Source organism: Rousettus aegyptiacus, unplaced genomic scaffold (assembly GCF_014176215.1).
Source record: "Rousettus aegyptiacus isolate mRouAeg1 unplaced genomic scaffold, mRouAeg1.p scaffold_m13_p_14, whole genome shotgun sequence".
Taxonomy (NCBI): domain Eukaryota; kingdom Metazoa; phylum Chordata; class Mammalia; order Chiroptera; family Pteropodidae; genus Rousettus; species Rousettus aegyptiacus.
In genome coordinates, this window is record NW_023416289.1 from 9392440 (window position 1) to 9403065 (window position 10626).

Here is a 10626-nt window from a genome sequence, read left to right on the forward strand (position 1 = left end):
CTTTGAGAATAAGTGGTCAGGGTGGTCATGTCTGTGTCGGCTCAGGGAACTCTGGGGACCTGTCATTAGATATGTCCACCCCCTTCTGCTTCTCTCTTTCCTATTTTTGTCCTTCTATCCACTTTGCCTCTCTGGTTTGGTCTTCTGCTTTCTGCCCACCTGATTGCTGACCTCCCTTCTTCTCATAGTATCTGCTCTCACTCATCGTGACTCCCATTCATTGACTGTCCTACCTGTGTTCCATGCAGTCAAGCGCTCACAGCCTAGGAGATGCCCAAGGGTGTGCCCTCAGGAAATCTGTGCTGGGTCTTTGTGAGGGATGAATATGGAGAAAGACCTCCGCCCCACTTCCCAGCACTTGGCTCCTGTGATGGTTAATTTTATGAGTTACCAGACACTTGGACATGGTTTGCCACTGATGAACTTCCCAGACACAACACCAGAACTGGCCCCATTTGGCAACCTGGTAACCATCGAATGGTTTTTCCCACTCAACCCAGTGACTGGTCTCATGATTAAGGCCTCTCGAGTTTTTTTTTTTTTCCTACTTTTTCTAGTTTTAGGAGATAGTGATGATATATAGCCCAAAGGGAACAGCAAGCTTATTTGAACACTGGGCCTTCCACCTTGGGCATAGCAGGTTTCTGTAAGTCCCCACGCACTGTTGCCCTGCATGGTGGATGTGAGTGTGGTTTTCTGTCAACTTTGGACATTGCAAATGGGAAAGTAACCACGAGTATATACATGCTAAAGGAACAGACAGAAAGCCAGACGACAGGGAAGTGCATGTGTTTACCTTGGCGCACAGGTGTTTGTTTAACAAGTTCTTGAGCAGATGATTCCAGGTCATGAATGGAAGAGAAGAGCTAAGAGTAGAGATGCAGAATCACCAACTTCCTCCCAACTAAACACTTGATCTGGATTGTCAGTGTCTCAAGGACATAGCTGCTGGTCTAACCACAGCAAAGCAGGTGCTCTTGGTGACTGTACTGCAGCAAGTCTGGGGAACAGAAAAGGAACGGTCACATTCATTACTGTCTTGACAGGCAAAATGGGCCATGGATGATGACCAGAGAATCAGAAAGAAAGGGGTAGGCTCCAGGAAGGACTTCCAAGTCACAAGGGAAACTCTGGGATCTGCCCCAAACCCATGGAATTGATTAATGAAGTTCCATTCATATATTCAGCAGACATTTACTGAGCATCTGCTAAATGCTGGGCCCGGAGCAGGTGGCAGGGATAGAGCAGTGAGGATTCTCCTCCACCTCCCACGGGTGTGGAGCTGTTCTCTCCCATGGTAAACGCTGAAGGAGCCCAGAAACAAGACAACCTGCCAGGGACTGGTGCACCGATGGCTACATTGCTTCACTTCTCACCCCTCCCTTGAATCGGGTTCAGCTGACTCTTGACTCTCCAACCAAGAGAAGGCAGCAGGGTGTCCCCCGCCCTGGTCCAGGCTGGTTGCCCACTGGGTTTCTCACTCAGCGTTCTGGCCATTTCAGATGCAGCTGGCCCAGGGGCTTAGCCCAGAGGCAGCTGTGGGGCGTGGGTCTGGCAGGCAGGCAGCCAGAGAACACTTGAGAAGTAACCCCAACTTTGAGTGCGTGTCTCCTCAGAGGACTCGAGGACCATGGACATCCTCCCTATTTACGGTACCACCCCCAAAATTCCAGGGACTGGGAGATGAGGTTGATAATCACTGTGAGGGTCTGAAGGAAACAGTAGAGCACCCTCTTCACCCTTGGGGGTTTCGTCAGCCCCATGGTTCCCTGAGGATGGAGAAGGCCCCTCTGGAGCCTGAGCTCAGCCCTAGATTGGTGGGTCCTGGGGTCCTCTGGGGGACACTGTCTGTCTCAGAGCTCTTTTCAGATTTAGACATGGCTGGAGGGCCTAAGCCCAGCCCTGCCCAACTAGGCCAGAAGAAACAGCGAGGTACAGCCATCTGCTGGTGAGTCTGCAGGGGAGGAAGGCTGGTCCTCAGCTTGTTTGAAGCCCTGAATTTCTCTGGGTCAGAATGTGGGCACCAGGTCAGGCTGCCTGTCCTGCTCACTGTGGCACCTGAGATGGTCTCTTCTCCTTTGGTCCCAGGTTTTGTCTGTAAACTGAGGGAGTCGACCCAGCTCATCCCAAGGCCCCTTCACACTGATGTAACCCAGCCACCATCCTGCTGGCAGAAGAGGGTGTCCCCTCCTCCCACCTGGAGCCAGGGGGCCTGGTCCTCCCAGGGAAGCCTCACCCATGGGACACTTGAGGGTCTTTTTCCAAGTATATATTAGGAAGCAGCAAATGGGAACCTTTCTGGGTGAAATATTGCCCCTAACCTAGGAAGCTTAAAAAAGTTTTCAAGAAACTTTTAGATATTGTCAGAAAGGAGCTCACCAACCTCTGCCAGCCAACGTGCTGTTGTCATAGGCATGACGAGGGTGTGTGTGAACACAGCGGCCCTTTGGTCCCTTGGCTGGGCATTTATGATAGTGGAGCTCAACTCTGGGGCCCCTTTGTGGGCATTCAAGTGACTTCTGTCTTGCGGGTGGGGGGAGGCAGGAGGCGGGAGGCGGGAGGTGGGAGCCAGTAGCAGGTGGTTTCTCTTAGAAACAGCACTGTGTAAACACAAACAGCCTGGTACTGAAGGTTCCGGTTTCTTTTGGATTTTGCCCTAGCTCATGTCCCAGGAAGTGGGATAGTAGGGCCGGAAGGGTTGGGGGAGAGGGGGTGCTGCTCTGACAAGTCTCTGCCCCTCCAGGTTGACCTTGAGAAAGACCAGGTCAAATCTCTCCCTGCCAGCAGCAGCCTAAGCGTCTGCGGCAGCTCGTGAGAGCCAGTATGGGTGGCTTTTTCACTACTTTTGTTTCGGGCTATGAGTAGATTGTGTACTCATGGATAACTCATAATTTTTTAAACTCGCGTTTCTTTAGTGATGCAGAACTGCATATGTGGTGTATTGGTTGGCTGTCTCATGTGTAAAACTTTTATCTAGAGGTGTCTGTTGATACAGTTTTGTAATTATCTGTCTGATGGGAGGTTCTCTCATGTGTTTTTTAACATGGCCACTTTGGAGGCTGAGTGACCCCCTTACGCCATTCTTCAGTTCCAGTCACCATTCCAAATTTCATTTTCCGTCCATCACCACCCCCTTGCCCAGCAGACTCAGACCCCGTCTTGTTGGCCCTCCGAGAGGGGTGGGTGTGGGTACAGGGAAGCAACCTGGAATGATGGCAGCTGTGCAGCCAGGGCTCACACTCCCTTTAGAGAGGCCCCATCATTCAAGGCCCGGGGCAAGGGTGTGGAGTCCTTAAGACTCCGGTGTCTGCAGGGAACTCCAGTGGAGAGAATGAAGCACTTCCCTGGATGCTCAGGCGGTGTGGGTCTGGGACAGGAGTGGGTGGGTAGCTATGGCTCTGACTCCTTGGGTTGGGCAGAGGAGGGACAGGTTGGGGATGGGATTTGGTGGCCACTGAGCTGCTGGATGAACTACCTCTTCATGAGAACTGGTCAAGTCCAGGCTCCATGATCTGGGCCTCAAGATGAAATTCGCTAACCTAGAGGGAAAGGTTTGTGGTAGAAGGATTGCCCCAGGTCTCGGACCCCCGCTCCCCACCCCTACCCATGCCCCTGGCACTGAGGACATTTGAGGAAGTGACTTGACCTCTGCCCACGGGCCATTCCAAAGGGGCATTTTATTTCTGGCTCTTTTTTTTTTTTTTTTTTTATGAGATGCCCCAGCTTTGCAGGCTGTAACCATATAGCCCCTGATCAGGCGGACTGATGCGGCTGCGAACCCGCGACCAGGCTGCTGCCTCCTAGGGTGAAAGGAGCCAGGCCGTAAGTTCAGGGCACAGGCGTTAGCCCTGGCAGATGACTGGACGGAAGCGGGGGTTGGAGGAAGGGCAGAGCAGGGAGGCCCCCAGGCCCAGAGAGACCCCCTGTCTGCACTGAGCACTGCTGTAGCGGTACATGCGGCTAAATCCCTAACCCCCAAACCTGTCCCAATTTGAGACGCCCCCAAATCTGTGCTCAGTAGTTAGTGTAATATTATTCCTTTTCCATTATTACCATTCATTTTGGGCTACTTTAAAAAGTCATTTTAGGAAAAATACGAGAAAGGAAAAACTTGCGATTGCATTGGCCGGGAATCGAACCCGGGCCTCCCGCGTGGCAGGCGAGAATTCTACCACTGAACCACCAATGCTCCGGCGAGTACAACCTGTTTTTGACAGCTCAGGTGGTCGGCCACAGCCCCTGCGCCCTAACAGATTTTTGCCGCTGTCTTGACCCTGTCGGGAAGAGGGGCCCCCCCCCCGGGCAGCCGGAGGGGTCCCAAACAAGCGAGAACTATCCTCCCAGAGATGATGTTCAGCTGGCGTTTGTCACCTCGAGTTTTGTCCCGGTTGAGTCATTCCTGGCCGTCCGGGGGCTGCCTGTTCACTACACCGCGCCCGGGACCCAGGCCCCGACCCCGCGACGCCGAGCGCAGGTACCCGCCCTCCCCGCGTTCTTTCTCCACGGACGGGCCTTCCACCGCCGGCATCAGCATGCCCGAGGTTCCTGCGCCACCCACCCAGACCGCCTGAAGCCAGAAAGCAGGGTGGGGGTGGAGATCCCGCAGGATGAAGGGGAAGGGGCCCCCGAATGTTCTCCATTCCGCCTCCGTGGCCCCCCAAAGACACCGCCCCTCGTCCGCAGGGCCTGAGCTGGGTCGTGGGCGCACAGTACCAGAGAGAGCTGTTTCAGAAACTGCTGCCCTCGGCGTATCACACCACCCTTCCCGCCTCGGCCCTAGGTGCCGCCTGAAGCTCTTGCGGCTGTGTCTCCTAGGGTCATTTTGCCCAGGCTTGGACCCAGTTGTCTCTTTCCCCTGGTATCCCCATCCCTCCCGAGTACCAGTTCCCTGGAGGTGATGGTGCATGAGAGAAGCGGGTGCCGCCGAGCCGCGGAGGTGCGTGTCCCTCCAGGGCCCTCCTCTCTTCCGGGGCCCGGAGCAAAGGGCAAGGTGGCTTGGCCACACCGCTAACATTGCCTGGCTGGCCCTGACAGTGCTGGGCCTTGCAACCTGGCAACTCCTACGCGAGGATTAAAGGTTCTCAAACCCCTACCATGGCTTTGGGCCTTGACTTAACTCTTCCCTTTTATCCCTTGCCAGACTAACATCGAGAACCGCAGCGGAGCCTGGGATGGGCAGAGGAGCAATTGTCCTGCTTCTGCCACCTGGAAGGGGCACCTTATCAGAGGCCCGCCATGGGGAAGCTAGTTTGCTATGGTCTCTCAAAGTTACCTTGGTCAAGTCTCTAGGGGCTCGTCCAGTGGAGAATACTGGGGTTCTAAGGAAAAGCTGCAAACCTGTTTCCCCAAGTTAATCTGTGCTCTGGGCAAGGACTCAGGCAGGCCCTGGACAGTGACCCCTTCCCCATTTGTCTCTGCCACAGCTGCAGTAACTATGATCTGGACTATAAGCTGTACAGGTGAGTGGGTCCTGCCTCCTTGGTCTCTGGGCAAACAGGTGTGGCCAGTTGGCTTCCTTCTCTGTCCTGTCCCATGGGGTGTATGAATACCAGAGGATATCTCCACCATTCATCAATCACATGCCTGTCAAGATCCGGAGGACCTACATGGCATGTGGGTCAAAAGCAGCTCCAGTCCCCGCAAGGCCCCCAGGAATAGCCACCTGTCCCCAGGGCAGATAAAGTGTGAGTGAAAGGGCACAGCCCTCACCTGCAGAGGACCTGGGCGCCCCTTAGCAGTGGGGACAGGCCTGGGAGCCCTGGCGGCACTGCCCTCTGGTGGAGCACCAACTCTGGGCCCTCTCCCAGCAGTCTGGACTGAGGCGCTGCCCTCCATTACAGGGGAGCTGAGCCACATGGAAGCTCAGGCGATACCTTTTGGAGAATCTGGAGCACATGGACAAGCAGAGGGACCAGCTTTCAGGTCGGACACCCCGCACTCTTAGTGGGCTCCAGCTTTTCCCACTCCTGACGGTGCCAGCAGCACCTGGAGCCCCGCCTTGGGCTTTCCCTGTCTGCAGGGTTCCCCCTGACACACACACACTCCCCGTGGTTTCTCCTGTGGCTTGAAGATTCTGTGGTTTCTAGGTTGTCCCATGACCCTCACCCACTCAGTAGTATCTGGAGCCAAAGAAGTGTCCCAGTCTAAACCTATCTTGTCCTCTCAAGCCCTAGACACCCTAGATCAGTGCTGGGCATCAGGTGGCCTCTCTGGGGTCAGCTGGGGCCTCCAAACTCAACCATTAACTGGTGACTCTCCCTGCACAGGTACAGAGGACAGTGAAGAGAACAGGGGCCCTGAAAGTAAGGGTTCCTCATGCAGAACTACTGAACCCTGGCAGGAGCACAGGAGCCAGAGGGCCCATCCAGAGGCAGACAGCTCCAAGGAGAGCAGAGACCTGGAGGAGGCAGTGAGCAGCCTGGCGCCTCCCGCCATCCTCACCTCCCTTACATTTGGGTCCTGAGGCCTCCCTATGAGCACAGGACGGAGGCAGGTTTGTGCGGGAATCCAGCAGTGGTAGTTGGGAGGAGGCATGACATCCACCGTGGACAATGCCCATGAGATGAGCTGTACCCTTTTTATCCCCTCTCAACTCAGGCATGGTTGGCTCGGCTGAGCCAGTTCTGGGCTGAAATACCATCCCCTCCTGGAAGAGTGGGCGGGCTACTTTGAGTAGTGTAGAGGGAATGTCACAGGAACCCCTTGCCTAAGAACCACTTGGAAAGGTTGTTAAAACCAGATTTCTGCCCCTTTCCTGCTCCTGCCCCCACTAGCTGCCCCAGGGTCTTTAGGCTGTCTACATGGTAACATGCTCCCCAGAAAAACTGTGGAAAATGTACCTTTCTGGATGGAGACTATCCAAACCTGGAGCTGACAATAGCCCTTTGTGCAGCATTAGAGTCCGAATGTTCACTGTTCTACCATATCCTCTTCCTCTCCTATTGGTGGTCCCCAAGGAGGGCCACGCCCCCACTGCTGTTTGGGCCATCTCAGCAAACTTGGGGCTGCTGGGGAGTTGGCAATGGTGAGCTTCCTTTCTTCCACCTGCCCAGCTCTGCCCGTTGGCCTGCTGAGCTCCAGAGGGTTCTTTACTGCTGCCCAGGCCCAAGTCACATCTGAGAAGTCTGGGTTAGATGGAGAGAATGCTCTCTTTTGTCTGATGGTTCTGGGTTCCCAGATTTCAAGGACAATCTAGAGTAGCACTGAGCTGCCAAAGCTGCAGAAAAAGGGGAGGTAAGAGTTGGGGGAGACTAATAGCCCTCCCTTTCTTGGCCATACCATCTCTCAGCCCTCTTGGCCAGAGTCCTGCTTTTTTTTTTTCCTACAGGTGAAGAATCATGCATTGGACCAGGAGGGCAGCCAGTAGGTTGGAACCTCTCCAGACCCATCTGCTGCAGGCACCTTCCTAAGTGGCTCCTTGCCTTGTGTGGTCTTTTCAAGGCCTCCTGGTGGCACCTAACTGGAGGCACCCATCCTGGAGCAAGGGCAATGGAAGTGGAGGCACAGCTCAGGCAGACCGGCTGTGAAGCCTCCCTGTAATGGTGGCTCTAGCCTTGGAGGCAGTGTTTCCAGACGACAGTCCCGAGGCTGGCAGGAGGAGGAGGAGTGCAACCACCAGGACCAGCTCACCATGCTCATGAAGCTGAGGCCGTTTTGCAAGGGGCAGCCAGACAGGACCCCCCAGGAGCACCATCAGTCCTCTGATTGCAGGTTTTATTTCAGCTGCTCTTCTCCTCTTGCGAGGTCCCACCAGTCCCGTCTGGGTGTGGAGCATCCGCAAGCGTTGGGCCGGACAGCTTTCTCCAGCCACAGTGGTGTACAGGAAACATCCTACTGTGCCCCTGAAACTGAGCTTTAACATCTTCAGCACATGCCCCACATAACCCCTTTTAGCCCCATCCATCCTACAGCATCACCCTTCAGAATGAGGGCATCATTTTTGCATCATGTTTCTATCTTGTCTCGTGACGGTGTGAGTTTGTAGTTCAGGTCTGCTCTGGAAATACATATTATGTCAAAAGGGGGAAAACAAAATTTGTATTTCTTTTCTCTGGGTATGGGTTCTTAGCATGGTCTCTGAGTCTTTTTGGTCCTTGGGCTGCCCCAAGCTAGCCCTTCACAGAGAAGTTGAGCAGGCCCAAGACACCCAAGTTCAGAAGTTCATTCCAAACTAGGGCACAGAAAAACCAGGCTGCCCTGCCTTCCTCTAAGGTATCTTCTCCAGGTACCTGAGTACAAACCCATGGCGTTCAAGAGCCACATAGAGAAAAATCCCACCCTTGTGGTCAGACAGCCAGGGCAGCTCTGCCCTGTGGAATGGCCAGGACACATGTGGATTCCCAACATCCAGCAGCTCTCACTCCTGGCAGTTCATCTGCTCTCCCAGGAGACAAGACTGGATAAGAGACATCAGTTAATGACGCCAGCCCAGGTCCCCACTTCTTGAGCAGCAGTGGAAGCCTCTGGCTCTGCACATGGCCAAGGAAGGATGAGATCTGCCTTCCGCCAAGAGCCAAACCCTTTCCGGCTACCCAACCTTGAGCTATGGTCTTGCCTAGCACCAAACCAGGGATAGGGATGTACCCAGAATGTGCCTGGGGCCAAAATAACTCCTCTCTCTTGTCACACCTCAGCACTGGTCCTCACTCTGGCACTTGAGGGGCACCAGCTTCTCTTCCAAAGCACATTTCCCTACATCGCCCCCTGCAGCTCCTTCCATTTCAGCCTTCTCTGGTGCTCACCTTAGGCTAAGGGGCAGGGCACACTTAAGACAATGCCATCCCTAGCCCTTGACACCAGGAGTCCAAGAACACACTACCCAGCTCAAAGAGCCTTGCCCTTTTAAATCCTGTACCAAGAACCACAATAGAAGCCTTTTTCAGATATAAAAAAAAAGTTTTTGTTTCGTTTCAGCTTAGATATAAGGGATTAGGCATAGCCCCCTTGTCCATTCTCTCAAAAGCAGCCCAATTATACAGGAGGGAGTCAATCGCTGGCCTGTATAGGGTCCAACCCTGATAAGGCAGCAGTAGCTCCAGGTTTCGTTTCCAGGTAAGTCCAGCTTAAGTCCTTTCCAACTTGGGAGTTACTGCCTTCGCAGGTTTCTTCAACTGGGCCGGAGCCAACTCAAATAGAAAAGTTTATTAAAGAAACGGTTTGTAAAATATCGTTTCAACACAGCTGTCGAGTGCATCAGTTCTGTGCGCGCCTTCCCAGATCCCCTCGTGCTCCGAATTCTCAGGGCGGCGCAGTCTGGAAGCCGATGGCGCGGGTCCTTTCGGGGATGGCGGCAGCACAATCCTCGGTGTCCGTCATTGCTCCCTCCTCTGGTTCAGTGCGAGGCAGCGGCGCCCCTTCGGCGGGCAGCCCGCACCAAACACTGCTGCAGTACGGGGTAGAGGCGCTGGCAGCCCTCGAGGCCCATGCGCACAGCCTCCGCCCAGCTCTCGGTAGGGCCACCCTCCCCGCTGCCCAGCAGTCCGGCCACCTGGTTGAGAACTGGCATGAGCGCCACGGTGAGGCCAGCGGCGGCGTGCTCCTCCTCGAGCCGCGTGGGGTCCAGCAGCCAGGTGGGCGCGAGCCCCGGCGCGCGACTTAGGCCGCAGCCCACCACCAGGTCGTACATCTCGACGCCCGCGTCGGCCAGGGCGAGCGCGGCAGCCGTGAGCGCAGCGGCCAACGCCGAGCCGCCGTCCTCAAGCAGCAGCGCCGACACCTCGAGCTGCGCGCGCGGGTAGCGACCCAGGCGCACGGCCGGCTCGAGCGCTTCCTGCAGGGCCAGCGCCAGCTCGCGTTCCTCGCCGCCGCCCGGGGGCGCGCGGCGCCGGCGGCCCGCGAACGGCGCGCGGCGGAAGTCGCAGAGCAGGCGGCCCCGCAGCGCGGCAGGGGCCTCGCCGCCCGCTCCCGCCGGGCCGCTGCTACGCTCGCCGCCCTCGGCCTGGCGCGGGCCGGACACGGCGCACAACACCTTGGTGCCTCCCGCCTCCAGGTAGGCCGAGCCCTTGGCTTGGCTCAGCAGCCCGGCGCGTGCGTACACGGGCCGCAGCCGCGTCGGGTCTCGGGCGGCGGGCGCCTCGTCCTCGTCCTCCGCCGTGTACAGCTGCGGCGGCTGCGACTCCTCCGGCCCACGGATGCGGCGGTGGTCCCCGGGCATGGCGGCGCCTCGCGTGCGAGTCGCTTCCGCCGCGCGCCCTCGCGAGGGCTGTCGGGATAGTGGCAGACGCCGCCGCACTGCCCCCTACCGTCTTGGAGGGAGAATGGCGAGTGCTGCACAACCCCGTGGCCGCAGCGAAAGCAGCCCGGGATTCCATGGATGGATGGACGCACTGGGCAGGCCTTCACGAGTGCGACCTGACCGCTATTCTCTCGGACCAAAGCGTATGCCTCCTTCCTTTCACTTGTAAAGGTAGTAATTTTTTTTTAAGGTTTTTAATGATTTTTATACTTATTTGTATGACGCTTTGTTCTACACTCCTTTGCCCGAGAGGGCAGTGACCTTCTGTCTTGGTCACTCCTGTAACCTCAGTGCCTTCGCTGGCATAAATGCTTGTTGAATGATTGGAACGATGTCTCTCCTGTGTGGAACTGTGTAAGCTCTTTGTATCCCTAACACTCCTCACCTCACAC

The 10626-nt window shown here is 56.0% G+C and overlaps 1 protein-coding gene, 1 long non-coding RNA gene and 1 other non-coding gene across 5 annotated transcripts; 1 reads left to right on the forward strand and 2 right to left on the reverse strand.

Annotated features, from left to right (window-relative positions):
- Window positions 1–4118: 4118 nt before the first annotated feature.
- TRNAG-GCC lies at window positions 4119–4189 on the reverse strand. Its single transcript has one exon. It is a non-coding gene; the product is annotated as a tRNA-Gly (tRNA).
- Window positions 4190–4209: 20 nt separating this feature from the next.
- On the forward strand, window positions 4210–8131 carry LOC118611345. 3 transcript variants are annotated; one of them, XR_004954226.1, is made up of 5 exons: window positions 4210–4474; window positions 5141–5684; window positions 5841–5922; window positions 6267–6493; window positions 7328–8131. It is a non-coding gene; the product is annotated as an uncharacterized LOC118611345 (long non-coding RNA). The 3 variants fall into 3 exon arrangements; XR_004954225.1 differs by lacking the exon at window positions 7328–8131 and having other exon boundaries at window positions 6267–7076; XR_004954227.1 differs by lacking the exon at window positions 7328–8131 and having other exon boundaries at window positions 5141–5459; window positions 6267–7076.
- Window positions 8132–8874: 743 nt separating this feature from the next.
- On the reverse strand, window positions 8875–10395 carry EXOSC6 (exosome component 6). The gene has a single exon (XM_036231364.1). It carries the CDS (start codon window positions 10151–10153, stop codon window positions 9332–9334), a length of 822 nt encoding a protein of 273 aa, XP_036087257.1. The 5' UTR covers window positions 10154–10395; the 3' UTR covers window positions 8875–9331.
- Window positions 10396–10626: the final 231 nt, after the last annotated feature.